The sequence below is a fragment of the Harpia harpyja genome, chromosome 2 (assembly GCF_026419915.1).
Source record: "Harpia harpyja isolate bHarHar1 chromosome 2, bHarHar1 primary haplotype, whole genome shotgun sequence".
Lineage (NCBI taxonomy): Eukaryota > Metazoa > Chordata > Aves > Accipitriformes > Accipitridae > Harpia > Harpia harpyja.
The window spans coordinates 24,753,092-24,779,241 of NC_068941.1; the positions used below are offsets into that span (position 1 = coordinate 24,753,092).

Below are 26,150 nucleotides of genomic sequence, written 5' to 3' on the forward strand. Positions count from 1 at the left end.
GACAAGCCTTGGATGTTACCTTCCTGACGGTTCGTCTGTGCTGAGGCAAATGCCTTCCATATTAGCTCATTTTCCAATGAGAACAGCCATGCTGCATAATACAGCCTAGAGCATCTGCATTCACACCACCATGCTGAGTGCCTCTAAATGACAAAGCAAGCATCAGCAACATCTCATCTTCCGAGCCCCAGCAGGTCCACCAAATGACCAAAAGACACGAGCTGCCTGGTTGAATCAAGCTAAGGGCAGCTGAGTTGAACCAATTAGGAAACATTGTTGGTTCAAGGCCACAAAATGCCTTTCACGTGAGCAGAACAGAACTTTTCACTGACATACCTGATGGCTGTAAACATCTTGGAAATTGCTATGCACAGACTTACTGTAGTAACACACCACTCTTTGCACATACTGTGTTGCTTAGAAATTCATCTGCATTGCCTAAGAAACAGCCAGAAACAGGCAGATTCTGAAGTTAAGTAGACAAGCAGGGAAAAGACATCACTAAATAGGTTTGTTTAGTTTACAGAGGCACATATACTTGGTGGATGGCTTTATATCCTTCCATTCTTCTCCCTTCCCTTCTCCTACCCTGAGAAGCATGCTTCCTGAGTTGACGTTGTCTTTTTTTTTTTAAAGAAGCTCTAACATGTGCTCATTATTCCAAGATAACAAACACAAAACAAAGCAATATTTATTTCAGTAGAGCATAGTATGACAACACAAGAATTCCATTTACTACTTTTTTCTTCAAGAGTTCTATGAAAAATGAGTGCAGAAAAAGGACTTTTACACAGAAGGTGCAGTCAATTTTGCATTTAAAATAACTGTCCACAGAAGGTCATCAAACACTTCATACGCACATACAATGACATCTCATATAAAGCTACGCCCTAGTAGCAAGCTTTCCCCAGTTATGAACAACATATTATCAATAGCTATGGAAAGATATCACTAAAAGCCTATAAGTCTCCTTTACCACAAAAAACGACTATTCCTTTTTTGTGTTTTTACCCACCAAGTGCCATGCACGCTAGGATAGCAACCTTACTAGCACTTATACCCATGAAGATGAACATATTTTTACCTGCCTTCCTAAAGCCAGCAGAGCTCCCCACTTAAGAACTGTGACACATTTCCAGATCAAAGCCCAGACTTCTACCAAATATTACACATGAAAAAAAAAATTGCCACAAAGCCCTCACCAAGTGTCACACATGCCTCTACAGAATTAATACAAAAGTGATGTGAGGAAATAATAAGGAAACAAGAGAGGAAAAAGACAGGGAGAAGTAAGTCACAGAATTTTTTCCAGGGTTTCTTCTTCCAGAAGGATGCCAGACATTGAGAAACCCACCAAAAAAAGCATCACTGGCATGGGAGAAATATTTTTATTTCCTCAGATAAGGAAAAGGAAGATAGAGACAGCTGAAAAACACATTCACGAAAGGCACAGTTACTTTCCAGAGCTAATCATGGCTGATCCTGCTCCGCCCAGTCTAAACATTACAATACAACATAGATACAAAGTAAATTTAAAAGGAAGTGACCTAGGATCAAATCTCACTAGGGAAAGTGTGTGTTTAAGTAACCGCAGATGTACTGTAGTAACCCATGGTTGCAAAATGTTGACGCGGAAGTCACGGACACTGCGCACAATCAATATGATCAAGCAGATGCCAGTTTATTGCCAAGATAGCTCGGTTTATATGTTCATTCTAGTTACTGTTCACGCATAAGCAAATTAGAGATTGGTCAGCATGAGCTGTCCACGCGCCTAGTTACACCTAGTGATTGGTTATAACAACACTGTACACGCGCATAAACATAAGGCATAATTGGTTGTATTAACTAAAACATGCGAAACTTGTCTCAGTCTAATTGGTCAAGATAAGCTGTGGAATTGAGGTTCTTTGCCAAGTTCCCTTTATCGTGGAATGCGCACCTGTGTTCTTCTAATTGGCATCTTTCTTTTTTTGTCTTCTTGTTTATTCTGTTCAAGGCCTTCTAAAGGCATCTGGAATGCTCTTACTACCGTTAGCTAAATATGTATCCACAAGCAAAGCATCCTTGAAGTCTGCTGCCTACAAAACATCCTTGGCTCACAAATTGATCAATTCTATCGAGTCTGGATTGTTCACTGTGTGCCCATTACTTTCCAAGTATCCCACAGCAAAAGACCTGTTGTCACAGTACACAGCCTTCTGAAAAAGTAACTAGTCTTCTACTTAAGTGTGCTACCTACAGTCTTTTTTTGTTAAAAACTCAGTGCAGTTAAGATAAATCTTCCTGTAGCCAGAGTTCAGGTTTTAAACCTGCTGTTTCACATGCAAACCCATTCTGAACACAAGATCAAGATCTACTTCTTCTCAGAAGTGACCTTGTCCCATTTTTATGGATTTAAAAGTCAAAGGCAGTCATACAGACTCCCATCGACAAAAAGCAACCTTGTATTATTCCTAACTTGCCACAGGGCAAGCGCAGGCATGCTGGCAGCAGGGTAACAAGCTACTGTGCATCAGCTGCTGTTTGTACCTGTTTCAGCAGTACCCTGCCTCTGCACCACTTGGAGCTTGCTGCAAGGTGGAGTTTTTTTTCCCCTTGATGAAAACAGAGGTAAAGCACTTAGCAACTGCCATGAATTAAGAACATATAAATGAACTCAAATATGGCCACCTTAGAGCAGCACCGTGGCAATTTGTTTGGATAAGTCAGTGTTCAGTCAGTATGAGGGCATTAAGAAAAATTAAGGTGAGTACACCCATTAGAGACCCAGCTCAACACCTTCTGCTCTCTGCCAGGATTACAGCACCCGGAACAACTCTCACCACTCAGGAATGGACTGCCCTGCAGCATTATCCCTTCCCACAACGTTTCTCCCTCTTGATTATCTACATGCTACTCATAATAAAAACAATCACGCACTTCTCCCAGTTGTTTAAGTCAACTTGAGACAAATAAATAAGTCTAACTCAAGTGTTAGCTTACAAACCCCAGTTCAGGAAAATGATGTGACTGAAGTAAAATCAGTGGAAGAGTGCCAAAACTCAAGTTTTGTTAATCCCGGCTAGATCCTCTAGCACTCTGCACTTCAGTGCACCGCTTCAGCTATTATCTCTGCGCCAAATCTTTCTGTTACAGCTCTTTAAGTCAGTTATATGAGCACAGGAACAGGGTAACTACTATGTGGTAAGCAGCAAGTTTTTCAGAGCAGTGGTAGCCTTTTGCTGCGTGCACATGTGTGCACAACTGCCTGGCACAGTGAGGTGTTCCCCAGCGGAAACACAGAGGCCATGACTATGATGTTTTATCAACTAACCCACCACTAGCAAAATATCACTGTTTCTAACACCGATAAGGCATTCTTGAATAGACAGAAGTGGTTATCAGCTGCTGCCCAATCAGTCTGAAGGCTTTCTTCAGTGAAGTGCTGCATGAAATCTCCCACCATACCCATCTGCTTCTGAATTCTTCCTCTCAGTGGCAGAAATCCAGCACCTCGGATGAACTGCTCCAGGTTTGCCTGGGAAAACGTATAGGGTGAAACCTACATTCTACCCTATATAAGACCTATCCTACCTGTTCATTTGCTTTTGCCTTGAAATACCTTTTTTGTTGTTATTGTTGTTCTGTACAGTCAGTTTATTGGTAATAGGTTTAAAGGCAGCAAGAGAACAGTGCATTCGTAGTAGCAATCTACAAAGAATGGAATGTAATTGTGAAATCAGGTTTCTATTTCTTTAAAATAGGCTCCAAAAGAATGTCTTTTACAAGCAAATCTTGGAGATCAGAGAGATTAGGTAAAAGGCTGTTGCAAACTAGTACTGGTTGAGAAAGAGCCAAATAATCAAGTAAGGAATCAAGAAAAACAGTTTTTGCCTTTAGTATTAATTTCCCAAACCTATTTTAATACATTTTTTCACTCAATTACAAGATGATGATTCACACACTTATTTCCATCTTACTGATTGTAGGAAATGAAACCATGATTGCTTAGACCTACTGTTTCTTCCACCAACTGTCCAAACATTTTATTCCTGACCTAGCAAAGAAGTACTCAGTAAAGCAAAGCCCAGTGGTCCCTCCCCTAACCCAGTTACTGTTTCCCCAGGGTTCTCATAAAAATTATGAGCCTTTCAAAGAACTAGCTCAGTCAAAAGGTCTTAAGATAAAAGTAGGTTACAGCAAAATTAAAAAAAGAAAAAAAATCTAGATGATATCAGCTATTACATTTCAGACCCCCCCCCAATGTTTAATTTTCCATGTGAAATCATCTTGCAAGTTAAATCAAGGATTCAAGTCTTACAATCTATTTTTCTACCTCAGTTCTTCAACTATACATAAATGCTTACTGCAGGTGCAAGAAGTCAAATGCAATAAATTTTCTGCTTTAGGACTACATTAAAATTATTCAACCAGATGTGCCTTTTGTTCACTGATTTTATAGAACTGGTTTCCCAAATGCTTTTAAAAAAACCCGAAACATTATTGTTCTCCACTACACCAAAGAAGAATTTTAACAAGATATATAGTTAGTAAAAAAGGAACTGAAATATTTAGTGAGCAGCTGCTTCATGTGTCTGCATTTTAAATCTCTTCTCACGTAATACTCCTCCTCACATAGCTAACATCCCTGTACATCCAGCCGAGTAAATACGTCATTGGTTTTACGCAGGAGCCTGCTATCAGCTGACCTTGTCCATGCTCTGCCAAGCAGCTCATACGTCCATCAGCTGCATTGCCATGCGGCCCACAGGTGCCACATCGTACATCTATTGCCACACAGTGCATCACATCCTCATTTCACACAGCTCAGCTTCAGTACCATTTCTCCACAACGAGCCCCTGCACACTCCCCACACCATGTTATGCGGGTGGAGCACCAGTTGCAGCATTACTTCATCTTGCTTTGCATAACACACAAATATATGCACATACATTACAACTTATCTTTTGTCAATTCTCCTCTTGAGGCAACAGAACCATCCCTATCACCGTAAAGCATGTAAGCCTGTTCCCTTAAACACTACCAAAAACCCCGTTTTTCAAATACCTAATTCCACCCAGCCCTTCCTAAATGCTGTCAGTTTGCAAGGCTGGCAGCGAGGCTGCTGCAGAGCCTAAGAGCCTTGCACCTCGCATTTCCTGCAGTCAGAAGGGTCCTCCTTTCTACCCTCTGCTACCATCCCAGCTGTGGGCTAACACGTACTCCTGAAGACCTACAGCTTAATGCAAACAAAGCCCAACGTAAAAAGGAATGTAATGTCAGCCTTCACATTTGTTCCTTTCGTGACTGCAAACCTGAAGCTGTTTAAACTACACATCAAATGCTATCAGTGGTTTAATTTGCTATGGAGCATAACAAAACCAAAACCTACAAATATAAGCATTTGAAACTGTCTCAGAAATATGGATATGTGCAATTCTGCCTCCTGAATCTTTAAACCCCCCGCAACCCATTAAGCACATGAGCAAATCTGTAATATTTTTTGTGAAACATACTCTGTAAAATTCTTGCCAAACAATTGACTAAATCAGACCTAACATGCTATGAACAGGAACAAGACAGTACTGTAACCAATTTGAGATTAAGAAAAAAATTAAAGAATATTAAAGACCTAAATTCTTTCATACTTTCATAGGAATTAGCAGCAAACAAATCATGCACAAATGAAAAGGTTTCCTATTCTTTTGATTTTTCCACTTACATAACAGCATGTACTGAGTAACAGGTTGGACAAGTCTTATCTGCATAGCAAGGACTAAGCAGGAACAAAAAGAGATTAATAATGTTTGTAAAAAAGATCTGTTTATATCTGAGAAAGCCTATTTTAAAATCTTTCCTGCAGTCTCTGCCAGACTATAATTATTCTGGAAATATTTCCTAATTTTTCCATTTACACACACAAGTGCCTGCTAATTTTCCTATGGTTTGTAACTGTTGTTCAGTTTTATTAAGAGGCGCACATGCTCCTTATCTCAGTACCTCTCTATGCTGGAGTTTCAAACTGCATTCAAATCATTAGCCTGATGTCTATATAACAAAGCATTTCATTGTCATTCAAAAGGACTTGGAAAGTGTTCAAACTACGCAAGAGCAATAATCCATGACAGGGTGCATTAGGCAGGTACTGATGCATGCCTAATACACATTGCAAAGCATATGCTGCTCTAAAATACACTCTGAAGTGTCTTATTTTTCCTGCTTTTAAAAAATATTTACATGCAGTTCATCTTACACAAGCTATTACTTTTAGCAACTACAAAAAGCTACTCCTTTAAGAGAGTAATTTAAAAAGCTACAAATACTTTTCCCCTTCAATTCTGAACACAAGTATTCAACATCTTTCTAAAAAAAAAAAAAAAAGGACTCATTTTCCTTGCATCATCTGAACCTCTATTTGAAAAGCTCTTATCTTTCCCTCAGTAACAGCAAATGGCTCAGCAGGCAGTGAGAACATCACACTGGCTCAGATCAAAAGCAACAGCTAGCTCCAGTTCCCACGGGACAGCAGCATGGGTTTGGAAGCGCTGAGACCCACTCCAAACACTGGAAATATCTCTGACTTGCTTGGTGCAGGCATGGCACTTGGTCTGCATCTGTGTGTACCAGAGAGAGAAAGATGGAGTCCAACAGGCACATGGAATGTCCCAAACATGCAAAGAAAGGCTTGAGCGACAGAGGGGCTTTTGCAAGCAGGTGAAGTCAGGTGTCCTTTTTCTTAGGCAGCACAGGGAAACCAGGCAGTAAATTGTGGGAAAGGTAAGTGCTGGTGGGAACCAGCAAGGCCGCTTCCAAAACACTTGCCTTGCCTTCCTGAGCACCATGTGCTCTTGGAGCACATATTCCCTGATAACTATGCTCTGCTCTGGAGAGCACACAGCTGTACACCAAATCAAATGCCAGCTCAATACCAAGCTATTCTTTTTCTACCTGCTGCTGCCTAACCTAGGTGAGATATCTGAAAGACTGACACAGCTTCTGTAAGGACTAATGTGTCTTGAAAGGCTTGCAGCAATACCAAAAGATGATAATGTCAACATGCCTTTGAGCACATCTCCTTTGCTGCTTAAAAACATGAGGTATTTTTTGTGAACCACGTAACACAGCAAAAGCCATGATTTTAACAGGGAGGGAGAGGGACAATGCATTTTCTAGCTGAAATGGCAAACTACTACATACCAGGAGTTATCTGCCAATAATTGGGCAATGTGCTGATTAATACTTTTTCTGGGTTGCCTAAGGACAGTGCATGCATGAGTATCTCACCACCATTAATTAATCGCTCTTTGTGCATTTATCCTGGTAGAATTTACGTGTCCCATGCAGTGAATACCATGAATGAGGCAATTTCTACCTCTAAAAGCACTTACTATTGTCAGTTTATTTGCCCTGCTTAGCCTGATGCTCAGATTGGCAATAAATCATCATTCTTAGCAGCTGAAGTGTTTAGTGTCTTTCATTCAATATTCTTTCCTCCCCACTGTCCCCCCTGCAAGTACAGTAATCATGTGCTGAATAGTCATTTACGGCACTGCAATTAAAAGATTATTCTATTAGGCTTTGTATTTCTATCCAGTTTTATGTTTCCATTAAAAGCACTTTGTTAAACAATTGAGCAACAAACATAATGCAACCACAGGAGTCTCATGAGCAGACACCTGTCAGGCAGAGCCCCTGTGAAGCAGCCCAGGAAGGGCAGGCAGTGCTCATGGGTCAACAGAAACACCCTCTTCTCATGTGGGGTCCAAAACCAGGGAAAGGACATGTAGCACGCCTACAGATGGGCCAGCGTGGAATAAGCAATGGAGGAGTTGGCTTCCTGACAGGAGTTTGGGTGAAACTGGGTAACAATCACTGGCTAGACACCTATGTGCAGGATGAGTTCCTCTGTAAACACAGCATCATTGCTCGTGCCTCTAAGAGCAGAGTAAGAAATGTCAAGGAAGTTTTACTTCTGCAAAAAGTGACCACTCCTGCCTCTTGCATTTCAGTACGCATGTGGGACTCAGGAATTCAAGTATTTCAGACATCTCCAGTATTCGTGCAGCCTCAGTCAATACATTTACCACCAAGAAAACTGGACAATGAAATATGTTTGCCGTTTCTGTGGGTGGTTCTCCTCATGCCCCACTTTACGGTTTGTTGGTTTGTTTTGGTTTTTTTTTCTCTGCTTCCTTCTTTTTCTGCAGCATAGCTCTGCTGCTCTTTCCCAAGTCCTTGCCCTCTCTGCGTGATCCATTTTAAGCCCATGAAAACTGGAGGTTACTGGTGAAAGCCCCCGCTTTGCCATGTGCGCAAAGTTTCAGCCCTTGGAAACTATCAGTACCAGTGAAGCCCTTGCAAAGTAAAAAGGCTGTGACAAATGAGGAAGATGTTCTTCCTTGGACCTTGGCAGGAAGCACACGTTAGATGCAACTCCTGCAAATGGAAATTAGAGAGGAAGCTCAACTTTAGTCATATTAAAAATATGCCTGTCACAGCTATGAGAACACCCTGTCACATCACAGCAACTTTTCTTTCCTTCTTCAAGGAGCAAAACCTGACAGCCAACTGGTTAAAGGCAACCAGTCAAAGTACTTTTTAATTACATTACAGCTCTTCTATTTCATCGGCTTCCAGACTGTATCACTTTGTTTCCAGTTTTAACCTTCTAAGGGATTGGTATCTTTCCAAGACTGTTCTCAACCAGCTGTCCTTTTGTCTGGGGAAACTACCACTCTCAAAGGAAGTCAAGTCTGCCCAGACAATAATGGTGGCGATTTTGTGCCAAGCTTGCGACCAAGTCTGGAAAATTACACTGAAGTGCTGCAGGAATACACAGGAGGAGTTCCACCAGGCATATGCAACATTTTGTTCACTCAGTGGTGACTCAGGATGTCTTCCAGCGATACATTGCCTTCTCTGATAAAACCCATCAGAGCCCTGCCCTTTAGAGTATTTTCATGGTAACAACCAACAGCCTCTTAGAGCCCCTGTCCTCAATGCCACAGCGGCGACAGACAGTTTGGAAGGAGAATGAGTCAGCACTGCCTCTCCCTGGGGTTCCTCATCCCCTGCCCTTCCACACATGTTCCCAATGAGAGTTACTCATCGCCCTGAGCACGAGGCAGGAGGTCTGTGCTTTGCTCTCCATGGGACCAAGCAGATGCCCTACAGTAACCATTGTGTCAAACTTCTGAAAAAGGTTTTAAATTCTTCCATGTCGGTTGCTGCATTTTCCCTTGCGCCCTGACCCTGTCTGTCTAGAGCTACATCCAGTGTCAAGCGTGGTAGGCCTCTTGAACAACCTGCTTCCAACGAGACAGCTTCCTGCATCATCACGGGGACGCGCTTCCTCTGGATTGCTTCATCTCTCTGTAGTCTCTCACTGTCCCAGAGATTCATTAATGAAGCATCCACGAACACGATGAATAACAACTCCAACACCAGCTAACACCCCAAATAACCCAAGTAACATCCAGCCAAGTCTTCTGTAGAAAGCTAGATACTTTCAACAAAATGAAGCTGATCATAGGGATTTGGAATAACTTTTTTTTTTAAAGCACAAAAAGCGAGTGGACAGGGTACTCCAGGGCATGGTTTAGGGGGCATGGTTAATGGTTGGACTCGATGATCTTGAAGGTCTTTTCCAACCGAAATGATTCTATGATAACTACATCTCCCTAAAATCTCAGCACACACTTTCTAATACATTCCGTATCTTTTCCACCTTACTAAATTGCTTAGTTGTCACAGTTACTAAACACGCAACCACAAAAGAGTAGACATTTTGCACAACAAACTTGTTATGCATAAGTATTTCCGGAAGCCACTTGAAAAATGGGAGGACGGAAAGAACAGAGAGTGTCACTGTTTCTGCATTTTCCTAGTCCACCTGAAACTTTCCTTTTATCCATCCTCAGAACAACTCTTAGAATCCTTCCTGGCCAGCATATTGTGCCTTAGCCCCACATTTTTTCACTTAACACAGCCCTGCTTAGAAATATGATGCTTGTGGCAATACAACAAAGAAAGAACAAAGGAAATGGTAAGGTTAATATCCCTCCCCTCTCCCATATCTCTTTTTCTCTCTGTCATGTGCACATGTAGAAGTCATTCCTCAGTTTCAAGCTGTGAATCAGGAACCCATTTTGAGCACCTGCTTATACACACACACATGCAAAGACCATCCTCTGTGTAAAAGCTCGAGGTCAAGAATTCATTTTGAGCACAAACTCAAGCACGGCTCTTTAACAGGAATGCTTTCTTGAATTGGACTTGAAAGCTTAAAACCAAAGGAAACTAGAAAACCAGATACCGGTCTAAAATCCTCCTTTCACCAAAGTAGTTCATTGCCTTATAATATACAGTTTAAGCCTCTCAAAAGATGCAGGGGGAATAGATCAGCTGGAACCGAGCGTACATGCTGAAGGCTATGATTTGGCCCTGAATAAGACCGACGTAGAAAAACCCAGAGGGACCTACAAAATTCAGAGCAGCAGCTCTAACACCTTGCACGTACACCCTGCTGAGCCCTGGCGCGTCACCTCTCACCGCTGCCTCAGCTTCCAACACACCCTTGGCAGGCTGAACTTGCACAAACCATTTCAACCCTCCTCTGGTTTCCTATTTTCCATTGAGACTTTGCTGCGTGTCAGCAGGATCCAAGATCTGTATCTGGTCACTGCCCGCACCTCACTTGCACTCCATCTTACTTGCACTTACTCACCAAAGGGAAAGAGAAAAGGAAGGGGTAAAAGAATAGTTCAAGGACTTTCTAAGAAAACTGCATTACTTAATTAAAGACCATTTAAACGCATCATATTAACACCAGTGACTGCTAGTGGTTTTTCAGCCCTCACACTCTGGCTCCTGTGTGTTCAGGGACTTCTCTAGGGGAAAGAAAGAAATATTGAACAAACAAAACCAAATCATTATTTGCTTGCCAGATTACTGTACATAAATGGTCTTTAAAGTTGTTACACTCAAGTAAACATAGCTTATATCAACATCATCTGTACATTTCCTTCATTAGGCTGAGAGGGAGGAGGACAGCCCATTTTCAAGGAAGCAATTTTTAAAAAAGGAAACCATTAACTTGATATTTAATCAATGTACAAAGGAACAGGGAAGTAAAGAAGTAATTTTCCCAGTATTTCCCCTGTCCATAAGTTGCATACTTTTTCATCTGCCCCATGCACGACACCCCTTGCCCACCAAATTAACAGCTAGAAAGCAATGTCCCATAGAAAAAAATGAAAGGATGGCTAATAAAGAAATCCATTAAAAGAAAAGCAAAAGATGGGGTTGGGACACAGAAAGAAAAGAGTTTTCTTCACAATACCTTCTTTTATACAGCATTTCTATCAGACTTTTTCAAGGAGGGGAATATTTTTAAACACGGCTTTTGAGTTTTTCTTTTGCTATAGATGAAAAAAGGACTTTTTCTTCCCCTGCCCACTGTTTTGGCTAGCACAAATGATTACTGCCAAATCAGAAAGCTATGGGAATAAGCACTCTTAAGGGAGGGGAGCTGAGTGGAAATGGTACTGAATGTGAGACCCTTGACTGAGACACCATGTGCTCCGTATGTGTCTCTTTATAATTAAGTACAGCACAGATATCAAGTCAGTTCTTAGGGTAAGGACTGAAACAACTGCATTTGGCCACAAAACAACACAAGGGTCAGCCCAAAGGACGGAATGTCAACTAAATATTCATCACATTTAAAAATTAACCTAGATCACATCTGGCTGTATAAGCATTACAGGATGGGGGGGGGGGGGGCAGGCATTGTGTGTCGTTTTCTTTTTTTTGTTTTGGGGTGTTTTGTTTTTAAATAGCACAGTTCCTAAGTTTTCATGATAAATACTTTGCCAAGTTGTTAAAATAGCGAAACAACATCAACACACACCAATACAGCTGCCAAAACAGAGCCTGAGAAGCTTTTGGTTGCAATTACCAGATTATGTTATAATTACAAACTACTGTCATTAATTTAAGAATTACAGACAGAAGGTTCTGGCTGTGAAACGCAGTGCTAGACTACATCAGCTGTCTGCATTGTAAGAGAAGGGAACAGCAATAGGCTCCCTGGATGTAAATTCAGTCTGTCCCTCCAAAGACGTATGAAAAAGGGATGTGTAATGAGAGAAACCTATCTACTGTAGGTCAGTTCATTCAGTTTACTTAACTGCCCTGGAAAGAAAACACACTTTCCAAATCATTAGGAACCAGACCGACTCACATATCTAAGGAGCAGCAAGAACCAGCTTGGGAGCCAAGTTTTAGTGTTATCATTTCTGCAGACTGACAATTTCATCCATCCAGTTTAATTAGCTGTGGTCCTACTTGTGCAGAGTTGCACCGCCTGTGCACTGCAGCACTGAGCAACAGCACTATGCTATGCTCAGCAACATGCTAAGGTAGGTACAGAAATTCCAGCTTGGGGCTGTCTCATTTTGGCTTGCTCGGAACCAAGGTTGAGGTCATCCCATTTACTCACCAAGAGTTTGAAGCTGATCTGGAAGGAGAAGGGAACAACATCAACAAAAAGTTAAGGGCATCTTCAAAGGGAAAGTCTAGCCTTTGCTCAAAATAATGTTGTTAACTTTTTTCTTCTCCATTCCCAAGTTAAATTCTTCATCGCAAACTGGCTAGGCTGCCTTGTAGGCACAATTCCATGTATCTGCACAGAAAGCCTTTGATAAAAAATGAGTTTCCAGCGTGGTTTATTCTTGCACAAAAGGCTGCAGTCTGTAAATAAAACATATAGCTATTCACAACCAAACCTTAAGCACACCTTTGTACTCAGAGATATTAATTTTCGTGAGAGATTAATTTAAGCTAGTAACTTTCCCTTCAGCTGTTGTTATTAATGGTTCCCTAGTAAGCTACAAAACTGCTCAATACAAACACTGGTATCCTGCTAAGAAAGTCTACAAAGTAAAAGCTTTTTTCCCCCAAAAAGAAACTTGCTGAATGATATTCTAAAAAGAAGGTTTTTTTCCATAGGTAACTTATGGAAAAAACACTCTAACATCTGTTACAGTTAGATGGCACCTCTTTACATCATTATTAGTGTTAACCATGTTCTCTTTCAGCTTTCTTACTTGCTCTTACTTGATTACATTGTACCATCTAACTTACTAACTCCGGGTTTTCCCAGCAGGAAGAATTTCTGCCAGCTCCTTCATATATCACATCATTTTTGTTGCAATAGCTTGATGACATTAAAAATTCCCTATACCTAGAAGAACAAAAGCCATACCATAAAGGTATTCCTTTATCAGCATATGCTTTTAACAGAAAAGGCTGGGAATACTGGTGCCATTTTTGTTACAAATAAATAGAGAACTGCAAGGGAAAGCTTTGTGGCACTTAATTCACTAAATGACCAAAAGTCTTTTTTCAAGGGTGATACACTGAGTTACTGAATTTTTCCAAGTTAGCCAATTTCAGAAGGTTTTGGGGTTTTTTTGGTCTATTATTTTTAATGCCTCAGTGTATGAGTCAACTGCTTTTCATGCAGAATGCAATGGGAAAAATCCCCTGTCTCTGAATACCACACCTCATTGTTACAGTGTTTCTAAAAGCAGATTAGACTTTCTCAAAGAACAGAACACAATTCTACCTATTTTTCTCTCTCCCCCTGATTTGGGCAGTTACACAGAATTTTCTTAAGCTCTAGACTAGTAGTTTTTTTATTCCTGTAGTCCATTACACAAAAAAGGCACTTCCTCTTAGGAGGGTCACAAACACTAGCTAAGCAAAGAAAGCCTATTATTAGTTTGCTGAAGCCAGCCCATGTGAAATGGACAGGGGTCTGCAAACAGATAAAGATCGTTAATGGTGTTCCAAAACTTCAGCAAAGTGATCACATTCCCTTTAAATATTGTCTCATTCATCTTGTTTCCAGAATGAAAGTTATAGAATATCATGTGTTAAATAAATCATAAACCCAAAATCAAACCTAAAACTTCATATATCTAAACATTTCTGAGACACAGAGCATCTAAACAAGTTGAAAATCATGAGCTTTCAAAAATGAATGTGCATAAAACATACTCACAGACACAGGAAAAAAACCATATAAACTCCACATGCTTCTGAATTGACATTCTTAAAGCTTTAAAACTTGATAACTATTTTTGAAGGGAGAAGCACTGCTTCGAGTACTGCCATAAGTTTCATATCAGCCTGCACAAGAGACACCCATGGGGAAAGCATCGCTCTCCAGCCTGGGACATACCTCAAATCTGGGTGTCCATCAGCCAAGATCACCCTGCAGCGCAGACTGAGAATTAACTGCAAGCCAGGCTGCAAATGAAGAGTTTATAAGTGGGCTCAGCTTTCCAGTAACAAATACTACAAAGAGGCACGAGTGAGAAAAATGGCAAATAGACTAACCACAACCAGGTATGACACTGGTGAAGGCAGGCCCCAAAACAGCCTTCTCTGAGAAGGGCGATGAGTTTTATTTCTCATGTGCTAACTCAGGCAGTAATCACAGTTTAGCACAAGAACCACAAGAGACATGGTATGAAGTCTCAAGTATCACCACATTATTTCTAATGACTGCTTTCCATTCTCCCCGTTTCCTCCCCAAAACAAGTACCAGAACCAAATGCAATCACCTCACTCACACACTGAAGACTCAACACAACAGTTTAAAAAAAAAAAAAAAAAAAAAAAAAAAAGGAAGAGTAGCTGTACAATTATTTTTGCAAAAGGACACCCAGCAGGAACAGAGAAGTAACTGCATTCCTCGTGTCAGACTACATTGCACTAGTAATGGAAAAAACGAGTTTCTCCAAAAGAGGTGCATACTATAAACCCAGTGATTTACACACGAGGCATCTTCATTTTTCTATCTGTGTAAACCACAGGGGGTTCAGTGCTTTTTTAAATGTATATAGATAGACAATTCTAGAAGTAACTTTAAAAAATTAAAAGGCGGGTGTAACATTTCAGTAAAATTGAAGCGAGACTTTCAGGCTGGAGTACAGGAAAGATCATGATCCCACTGGACAGATGGATGTTTTCTTTCATCAATTAAGAGTTAACTGCTGGACAAAGCAGACTATCCCGCTGCAAGGGGTGTGCAGGGTCTCAGCAAAGAAGGGAGACACAGTGGTCCAGAAGAGCTCTTTAGCCAACACAGCTTACATCCACGATCCCATACCCAACCCCTAGAAGCTGTATGCCAGAAAAAGCAGCCTTATTCACCAGCATCATGGAGTTTACACTAACCTTTGGCCAACACAGTTATCTCACCTCTGCAGTATATTTGTTGCCTGTACTTTTAGGTATGCCAGCAAAACTTTTCACTGTAAACAAGGCCTTGAAGCTGCAGTGACAGACAGACAGACAGACATGGTAGCCACCAGGGACGGGGAGCCTCTAGGTAATGGCAACACTAAGGGAGTCAAAAAAAAAAAAAAAAAGCCAAGCAAAAAAACCCCAAGCAAACCTCACTGCTCTGCAGCATGGGTAGCCCATGCTATCTTTCTGTTAGTACACGTTATTTTAGCAAAGGTATTAAGAAATAGGTCACTAGACTGACAGCCTGCTCTCAGCAGAATCACAGGCTTACTGGCACCAGGAAAACAACTTTTACTAGAACAGCTTGTTCTTCCGAGGGCTGTGGGGACAGGGAAAAGAGAGAAGGATTTCACCAAAGCACTTCTAAACTGCCAGCATATTCCCTGTCTTCAAATTAGGATGATTTTTCCAAAACAGCCTAGTGGGGGGAGAGGATTCTTGAGAAATAGATGCAGACCAGTTATGAGGGAGAGTTTCTAAGCTGTGCTTGCAAAGATTAATTATCTCGATAATATTTTTTAAGCACAATCTAACAAACTGCAGTACCATAAGAATACTGAAAGCAATTTCTTACAATACGTCTACAACTCCCCAAAAATGTAAATATCCCTTTACTGCTAAACATTTTAATAACTCCTTTCAATTTCAGATGCTAGCAGATACCCGTATTTCGAACTGTAATGCCCATAACTCAGCTCAGGGAAGAGGCACACGCACTCATGCTCTCTCGCATACCTCACATACACACACCAGCTGCTAAATGCTACTGTGCCATGAAGGAGATGTTCATACATCGATAAATACATCATTTGCTGCTTATAGATTACAGAGTATACGGTATTCCAAGCAAAACATGTATAGAATAAAAATACTATCATATGCTTATGTGTTTGCTCTTTTGTTTCTTTTTAAAAAGGGCATCTGCTGTGCTCTTCTTGCTTAGGTTTTGCTGAATTGGTGGTAGGGGTGGTTTTTTTTATTGTTCTTTGTTGCTTTTTTGGTTGTGGTTTTTCGTAGCTTTTTTTTTTTTTTTTTACAAGTACAAAAATGAAACCCACATTTTTTACAGTTCTGAGAATGAGTTCTATTGTTGTCTCTGAGGTTAAACATTAACAGTTTGCCTGTTGAACCTTCTTTAAAAAGTAAAGCGGGGACATTATTTTCTCTTAACCTGATGGGTAGCATTGCAAAAACACCACCAAAGGAAAACTTTAGGTCACTGATACAATAAACACTCAGTTCAACTGAAGATGACAACTCTACACACTAAACAATATCTAAGCCTAAACTAACCCAGAAGACAAACATCTTCATGAAGCATATGGTACCTATGATGAAGGTTGCCTATTCAAACCTTCCTAGACACCTCGGCTTGACAATGCTGAAAACAGTATTAACATTAGCAGAGCACCTTCCCAAATGCAGTTTTGTGCCCACAGACCTGCTTTTTCTCCCTCCCTGCCACCTCTCCCTTCCCCTACAAGAATAAGGCAGCAAGAGAAATGCACTTTTTAAAACCTGTGCAGTAAAATAAGGTGATCAACAATTTCTGCACCTCAGCAGCGTACAAGAGAGCTGGGGGCTAGCTCTGCACAAAGCAGCCATCACAGCCAAGAGGAAAGACAGGCGGGAAGGATTCTGCCCCTCACCACTTTCCACAGCTGCTTGATTCTGTACAGAACTAAAACGCAACTTCTCTTCCCCGAATTGTCTGTGAATATGCAACTGTGGAAAATCTGCTCATAGCACATGCAGTAACTCTTGCTTGTTCCCCATAAAAGCATTCTGCTGGAACAATGCAGCTCTATCCTAATCCACCTATGATAACACTGCATTTTGGAGCAGTATCTGCCCCAGCCAGTTGCTCCACCCCAGCCAGTGCTACGTGTGTCTTCTCATTTTTATCATGGACACAGATGAACTGCAGCAGCCAAAACTGCAAAACATAAGACAGCCAGTACTTTTTTTCACTATAACATACCACAGGGGAAAAAATCTCCATGCTGTGTTCAAGCCCGAACAGGATGAGTCAGGATGAATACTTCCCCATTTTTTTTTTTGAGGCTTGGGCATCTCTACATTAAAGTAACTCTTCCATCATGTTGCTCGCGAGCTAGGCACTAAACCAGCCTCTGCACTCCTGACCACCCTATGCCTGATCCAGGCCTTAGGAAGACACCCTGCACTCAGTGGAGAACTCTTCCTCACTTCACCATAGTCCACCTCATGAAGAACAATGTCTTCGTAGCATCCGTATGTACTACTGAGACAGCTTTTCTATTATATTTTAAAAGCATTTAAAAGCTTCGTGCTGTCATTCACTATGCCTATGCTCAGAAGGAAAGTGCTGAGGAGAATTTATGCAGTTCATTAAAAGCTTGTTTCCTGCTACTTGTGCTGCATCTTACAGTTGAACTAGCAAATGATTTTCTCATAAAAAGCAGTGAGTAGATGCCTTTCTCTACAATGCAGATTCAGACCCAAGAAAATTACGTGATCTAAAGAAACATTCCCTTCTATACCATCTCACGTATACCATGACAATTGTATTTCAAAGTTTTCAAAGGCCTATAACAACTTGAAACCCCCACTGGAAAAAAAAAACAAAAACAAACCCCAAAGTAACAAAAAACCACCACACAAAATGAAAAACCAACAAACCTACTTGAAAAATCCACTTCCCTGTGAGCATCTCTTCTCTGTGGGGGAGCTTCAGCTGCAGGCCTGCTCCAAAGCAACAGACTCCAGGTTCAGAAAGTCCAGGAAATAAGGACCTGTGAACTGAAAATCCCTAGCAGCCCGCAAAACATGCTGTAGATCAGCTAGGCATTTTGTTCTGGAGAAAATAGGGTTGTATTTCTACAGGCAGGGCTAGTAGGAGTGTATCAGCAAAACCGATGGGGGTCCACAGGATGTTTTAGCTTTCAATAGACAGGTAAACTCCAACAAGACATTGCTTCATCCCTTCTTCACCAAGATCAGCTGACTGGAATGCAGCGTCACCAATACCGGCATTTGCCTGTACCAACAGGACCCACGAAACAAACAAGTTATGAAACATGTCTTCAGATCTGGCCTGGAAAGCTGTGAAATGACATGGAACAAAATCAAGCTGCATCATTCAATATAGCTTCTCCTCGGGGAAAAGCCTCAGCATTATTCCCTTCAAAAGAAACTGTCTTGCTGCATTTACCATGTTTTAAATGGGGATATGGCCACATTTTATTTCTGCACAGCATCACCTTCTTTTTCTACCAAAATGAGTGGTTTGGCCTCATTTCAAGACTCTTCTGGGTTTAGCTGGTATGCTTGGCTTTAAGGGGTGGAAACAGAGGGCTTCCCAGACTGCTGTCCATCATTACCCTTCCCTGCAGGGCTGACTCGGGAGAAAGAGCAAGGTGAGCCCAGCAGGGATGACAGCACAACACTTGGATTTCATGTTGCTCAGACTGTGCTACTGTGTTCACCTATGTACAAAGATTAGGAAATTGCATTCATTCTGCATACCTGCAATCATGCTAATCATGACCACTTCAAAAGGCAAGTTATACGACAACTAGAAATTCTTAGCATCCGTAACGACAAAGTATTTATTTATCCACCAATTTTAAATAAAATAAGTGTAACCAACAGGCTCTACAGATAATTTCAAATGATCCCAACCAGCCTGAGAAAAACAACCTACATCTTCAAAAAAGCAGCTGTTCACCTAAAGATCCTCAGCTTGCGATTGCTGCAGTAGAGCACACATTTTAATGAAGAAGGAAGCAGAAGAGAGATGGGCTCTGCCACTCACTTAAGGAGCCATATCCTCGTGCCTCACTGACCGCTGGTAGTAGCTGGTAGTGAGCGCAGGTGCCAGTCAGTCCCACACACCTCCCAGGGGTCTTGCCGTATCTCAGAGCAGCTGAACAGCACGTGATGAATATCATACCACATTTAACAAGAAAGTAAACTTGTCCTCATTCAGATCGATTCTGCTTCTGCTCACACGCTCCTGAATATACCATAAACACCTGACACAAGCCCTGTTGCCTGGGGACACTAGAGGCATCAGATCATCCGTGCATTCCAGAAGCGAGTGCATAGAAAGCTACAGCTGAAAACCTACAGCTCAGCGAGCAACTTGAAAAAAAAGAAAATCTACATTATACACAAAACAACACTAACTGGAGGATAGTTTCTCCACCTAATGGCTCTAGATATAAGCTATTTACAGCAGCCACTGGTAGAAGCTGATCATTCTCAAACAGTTTTTAAAAGGCTGAAGAGCAGCAACAGGCATGTTTTATCACCTTGTTTTCCTTACCCTTCCGCCCTTCAAAACAGTGAAACCCAAATGCTAGGCGAGCTGTCCAGGATCACAGCCCTGAAGCTCAAGAAAGGATGCAGGATTTTCTTATTGCCAAACAAGCATCATCCCCAATGTCACATCCCTTTCACTAGCTGAAACATACAGCATGTGAGAAATAGCAAACCTAAGCAGATGGAGGAGAGCCTGAAGGCCTCATACAGAGTGATACCCAAAACGCTACAGCGCTCTGTACCATACCACCTCATCAGTAATTCACTGAGCTTGCAGAACTTGTTTGTATTTTTTTACAAAGGAGAAATGAACACAAAAAGCTCACCCACATCTTTTGTCAGCTACCTAGCAGAGTAAACCCTCCGACACGTTTTGGCAAACAAATTCTAGACACATGTGGCCTCTCAGTCCCACACAGTATATATAACTCCAATTATTTATTGTGAACATGAATTCATCCTTCACTGTCGAATAAAAGCTTCTACGCATCCACAAAGCACAAATCTCTTGGACTGAGATAGATACCCCTGCTGACCTGTGCCACAAGCACCAGGCTTTCTGGCAAATGTAGCCTCTCCTGCAAGAGATTCACTTCTGCTGCCCATATTCACTCCTACTCTCTTTCAAATGTCTTAAAATGAGCAATAATCAGAGACTTTAACACTGAGCTTCAAGCATACAGAGGTTATCTTCTTACTCACTACGCTCAAATGCTCTGACACAGTTTTACAGCTTGAGCACCTGACAGCATCTTGACAAAAGCAAAAGCCAACGCATATGACGGAGGAGAAGGCAGGGTACAGAATGGCAGGTGCACATCTTGTCTCCGTGCCTGTCTCAGACAGTAGGTGTGGGCCACGGTCCTTTCACCTACCCCACAGGACTCAGCCCCATGGATGCAGTCCTTGGTCCATTTTCCTCACTTTCAGTCTGAACCACTCAATGTATAAAACTTTATTCTCTGCACCATCCACCTTACAGGTTAGGGATGTGGGTTGCTGACCCCAGTGCCAGCCTTGCTCTTTCTCAGCCAGTTTGCCGAGGCTGGGGGCTACTGCTGGGACCTGGCTTCCATGTGCTCTCCTGCCACCCAAGAAAATGGCTGTGCAACCTCTGAGACATCAAGCACGTCCCTGGCCTTGGAGCCAAGCCAAGCTTCAAGGCCAGCCAGCAGCACTAAGATTTATGCTGTATCCTCTCTTAGTGTGCAGACCTATTAAAGCAATGCACTGGTAATGCAGGCCAGTAAATCATGCAAATAAGTGATCATACAAAGGAAAAAAAGATGCTGAAAAATTAAACCTTTGCCTCTTTGTTAAGTACTCCCAGTCTCCCCACACACAGAGAGAGCAAGGCAGTCAGAGCTACAGAAGAGTTCAGCTGTTAACGAAGCAATCAATCTTCCCGTCCTTCCTCCCCAAACCTCAGGGCTCTGTCATTTGCAGTTTGTAATTTAAAGCCAGCTCATGGCTTCAAACCTGCAGAAAAGCACCACTGTGAGGATACACTGCAAGTGCCAAACTTCTGTGTAGGATATGCCACCATTTTAATTTTTTTTTCTCTCTGCCTGGAGGAAAAAGGGGAGCAGGGTGGCTGTTTGGTATGGGACTAAAGAGCAAAAAAAAAAAAAAGGAATTTCTCTCTTCAGCATTTCTGAAATTCCCATTAAAGTATCGTAAAAGCTAAAAGGCATTTAACAGGTACCTTAAATAGCACTGCTTCATCAAGTACTGTGACTTAAGAAAAGCTGCCTCCCCCATGCTGAGTGTGAAATTTACTTTAGACAGGATGCCCCCCGAGAGCAGGCAAGAAGTTGTTTCTTTAAAAACACAGTTTGTTGAAAAGTATTTAACAAGATTGGTATATTTGCTTGAATTTTGCTGCCTGACAGCAACTACATTGGATCATTCTTTTTCATACTCTACAACCATTTTCTACCCTCCCACCTATCCAGCAGATTTGCACACAAGCAGACACAACCTGCTTCCATTTTATACAGCCAGCTCTCCAATGCAACCAAATATAAACCATTTACCTTTTAAAATATTGCTGTGAGCAATCACAGAAACCTGTTTACACTAGGCTGGTTACAGGGGAAAAAATCCAAACAAATAATAGACAAGTCCACAAGGGAGAAGAAAATCAGTTTCAAAGAGCTATTAACTTGTTGGACAGGGAGAGATTTGACAGGGAGGAATTGAGACTTTGTTTTTCCTGTTAAAAGAAAGTTTATGCTGAGAGGAGGTAGTGGACACTTCAGTGAACAAAATACATGAACAAAATCTATCCAGGACGTGTCTCTACACACATCTCTGTGAAGCACCGTGTGAAAATCAACAGCAAACTGTGTCTGAAAACGAGCGAGAGCATCATTAACAACACCGGACTATGAAAAGCCCTCAGTGAAATCCACCAACAGCGATAAATGTTATTTAATGCCGTACCTCGACTGGGCAGCCATCGTGAAGTTTATACTGCCAAGCGTCCTCTATCCATGAGCTCTTTCCCCAAGTGTCCAGGCTCTACCCCCCTGCCAAATTCTTCTCTTCCATTTGCCGGCTGCCTTCCTGCCCGCTCCCCGGTTCCCCTCTAAAATGTCACTGAGCCCCTCGCTCCCGGCGCCCCAGTTTCCCGAGCCCGGGCTGGCTAGCGCAGGGTTGGATTACACTCATTTTGATCGACATCCGGGCACTCGGGCCCTCCCCCGGCTCGATGCATTCCCGGCCGGCAGGGAGGGCGATGCGGCCCTCGCACTTTCAGCTGGCGGGGGGGGGCACACAGCGCCGCTGAAAAGCCAAGGGCTGGCTCGCAGCTTGCGAGCGTCAGCGCCGCACGCCGCCGGCTGCTCTTTTTTTTCTCTGCTGCTTTTTGGCCAGCGGTCCTCGCAGCGGCTCACGCAGCCCAGGCGCCCGCAGTGTGCACAGCTACCCCTTTTTAGCAAGGTTTTCATGGTACGACCCAACCTCCTTAAACGGACATGCCGCTCTGTCAGGGCAGGAGAACCGACGGATTGGGTCGGGAGCGTGCGGGCGCCGCCGCCGCGGTGTGGCCCCGCGGTGGCGTGGTGGTCCCTGCCCGACACCGAGACAGGGCCCGGGCCCGCGCCCCGCCACCGCCGGGGCGCGAGCGCAGGCTTCCGCAACCCGCGTCCCTCTCCGGAGGCGCTGCCGGGGCTTGGGGGGGCCGGGGGGGGGGGGGGACAAGGCTAGAGAAAAAGAGCACGCGTCAGAAACCGGGAGATGGGGTGGCAGCGGAGGCTACTCGGCGTACCAGTTCCTGCCACTTGCCGCACCCCAGGGTCTGGCGCGGGGTTCTTTGTTTTTGTAGAGAGACGAGAGAATGTGGCTCTCACAGTTTCCAAAATTTTCAAAGCAGACATAGAACCTAGATGTAAACGTGAATCCCATCTGGCCACACAGATGGAGCAAATGAAAACCTGAGTATACTACTAAACTTGTGGGTGCCCGTACTTGAAATTGCAGGCTGAGAAACTGGGGGGGGAATCTGTTACGCAATTTTTTCTGGGCTCTAGTCCTGACCGCGGTTTGTAGACTCGCTCAGAAAGCAGCAATACCTGTCCTTTGCTCTGGGTGTTCTTGGCACAATTATAAAAACAAAACTACTGCAACTCCTTTCAACCAGTAATTAACCAAGCATTCAGCAGGCAAAAACATTTATCCAAGATCCCTTCAGCTTTTCTCAGCAGCCTATATATAGCTAAGATTCCTACCAACACTGCAACAACATTACATTCCTCCTAATTTTCTGTTTTAAAGCACAACTTGCGTCAAAGTACTCAGCAGGTACCAGGAGAAGAGTTTATACCCCGTTCATGGAAAATAATATATTATAATTCTAAAAGGCCATTTATATAAAGCTTCTACAAGCATATAATTTTAAGGACATAGTTTAAAAATACAAAAATTACTGAAAAATGTTTGGGTTTTTCCCATTCCTTGTCTTTGCCCAAAGAGGAAAGATTGTAAATAGAAAACTGCAAAACAAGTGGCTCTGATTATAAACTAAGCAGATAATACCACTGTTATGTCAGACAATCACAGACTCAACTGCTCATAAGTGACTGGGGATTTGAGGTGTCGCCTTGATAATAGACAACGTCTATTATGAACTCCAAAAACCCACCCTCAAAAACCAACCCAAACAAACGAAAACAAAATCCATACCCAGCATTTTGTGAAATTGTTTGAAGTCCTAAAAGTGCCGGTATCTCTGAAGACAAGATGACAATTTCACAGCAATTAACAAATAAGGAAACCCATGAGGGCTGGACAAAATAATAACAAGTTATCCAAGCAGCAGACACCCCTCACTAGGAAGAGTAACTGTAACACAAAACCCTTAACTCCCAGCAAAGCATACATTTTACATTTACACAAACACTCACTCGCATACACATTTTTTTAAACTTAAAACTAAGCTTGCAGAAGTAGCTATTTAGTGCAAATTTCATATGTAAATGAGATAGTACAGAAGGCAGCGAGAGATGATTACTGTATATGACCTGTGGTGTGGAGGTAACAAGATTAACATGAAATCCTCATACAACTCTTTTTAATAAGGGCATCTCCAAAGAGACCAGTATCAATCTCATCAGGTTACAAACAGGGTCCAAAAGACAGGTGCCATGACATGCCTAGCATCACCCAGGTGGCCAACAGCAAAGCCTAGAACGGAAGACAAGCATCCCAGATTGCAGCAGGGGTCTTCAAAGAGGCAAACTACCAGTATTAGAGTTGCTAACGTTGGTAGCTAATACTTCTTATTTTGCAGCATTTTATAAATTCATAACACTATAGAAATATTAGAGCTCTGTCAAGAAGGAAGCACAGCATCTCTATTTTCCCTAGAAGACTAATTCAGGCTCTTAGCTCTGATAACTTAATACTGGTGACCACAAGACCTTTCAGCCAGGTTTGTAATATGTAATTTACCCCACATGGTAAAAATGATAGTTTTGTCTTTTTTTCCCCTTGGCTTTATTTGAAGAATCACTCCAATCATCTAAACTCCTGGTCTGGAGTTCGCCATTCTGATAGTCAGTATTGTATGAATTAAAACACTTCTGCGAGGTACTACAGAAAAACAAGCTAGAAATTCCTGTCTACCATCCTCTTGTTGTTGCCTTCAACTGTATCGTAACCTGGAGGGGGCTTTTTGCATCTTGTAAGTGTTTTTATTTTGTTGAAGCTGAACTCATTGATTTTCTCATCGGGGGATTTTTATCATTTTCAGGTAAGACACAACCCCAAGGAAACGCACCTTACCCTCATGCCCCTTTTCCACTAGGAAAGGGCCAAATGAACAAAGAAAGCAACAGCGAGGCAGGAATGCTATGCAGATACACGATGTGCAAGCCTTTGCCATTAGGAGAGCAGCTTAAGCAGGAGGGTTTCAGCACTTTACAGTCAAGAAAAAAAACAACACTGCTGTCGGGGCTACCACTGCTAGAGCTGGATTCACAAATACCTAACTCTTCTCAGGTGAAACATCTCCCCTCTCCCCAACCTTAAAAAAAAAGTTTCACATCCCAGATGAGTACCCCAGTCCTTGGACCATTGCTGGTCTCTCCTTATCACCTGTCCATTTTGTCGAGATAGGGATGAGGGAAGGAAGAGAGACTGAGGATAGCCAGGCTGTCACTTGGGGGCGCAAGAAACTGAGGCTTCTTAAATACATGTTTCAAGAGGTTTAATGTGAACAAAATATAAATTGACAACAGGTCTTTAAAAGTTTGGGGTTTTTTTTTCCATTTTTTTATTTTGCAAGACAGAATCACAGAATAATTTAGGTGCCCGGGATATGCAGACATCAGTTAATCCAACTTCTGCCCTCAAAGCACAACCAACTTTTATCAAGTTGTACTGAGGCTAGATATCCTACAATCTCTCTGGGCCCCTGCTCTTACTATCTAGCCCGTGCTCTTACTATCTAATTGTAATTTCTTGTGTTTCAAAATGCATCTGTTGCCTCCCATCCTTTCACTGTTCACATCTGGGACAACTCTGCTCCTGCCTGCTCTCTACCCCCACCAGATAGCAACAGACAGGAATAAACACCCCTTCGTCCTTCTCTTGCCCAGGAAAACAAGCCCAGCTGTCTCGGCCTCTCCTGCACTTTGTGCACTCCAGCCCGGTTGTCCCGGTAGCTCTGCACTGCGTTTTCTGTAACATCTCAGTGTCCTTCCTCTACTAGGGAGCATGGTCTCATGCATTGTCCTCCCCAATGTCCCAGCATTGGACAGAGGGGAGGAATCCTTTCCCTTATCCTGCCAGCCACCCTCCTGCTAAGGCAGTCCAGGCAGTGGTTTGCTACAAGGGCACGTTGATGGCTCCTGTTCAGATTGTTCACCACGACACTTAGTCTCCCTTACATAGCAAAGTCTGGGATTCAGTGCAATGTATGTCACCAACAAGAAGGTAAGAGTAACTGCAGCTTTCAAAACACATGCTGCTTTTCTTCTTAGGGCTTAATGATAACATTTGAAATCATATCTTAAAAAAAAAAAAAAAAAAAAGTCCC

General features: G+C 42.4%; 1 protein-coding gene across 6 annotated transcripts in view; it reads right to left on the minus strand.

Moving 5' to 3' along the window:
• AFF1 (ALF transcription elongation factor 1) overlaps positions 1 to 26,150 on the minus strand; it is a 125,126-nt gene that overhangs the window by 81,928 nt on the left and 17,048 nt on the right. The window contains exon 1 of one of the 6 annotated variants that reach the window (XM_052772980.1): positions 22,055 to 22,318. The exons of the other annotated variants lie outside the window; for them this stretch is intronic. Within the exon in view, the coding sequence (XP_052628940.1) occupies positions 22,055 to 22,071 (17 nt within the window). The 5' untranslated portion in view covers positions 22,072 to 22,318. Of the gene's footprint in view, positions 1 to 22,054; positions 22,319 to 26,150 lie in introns of those variants that run through there. 6 annotated transcript variants of the gene reach the window in all.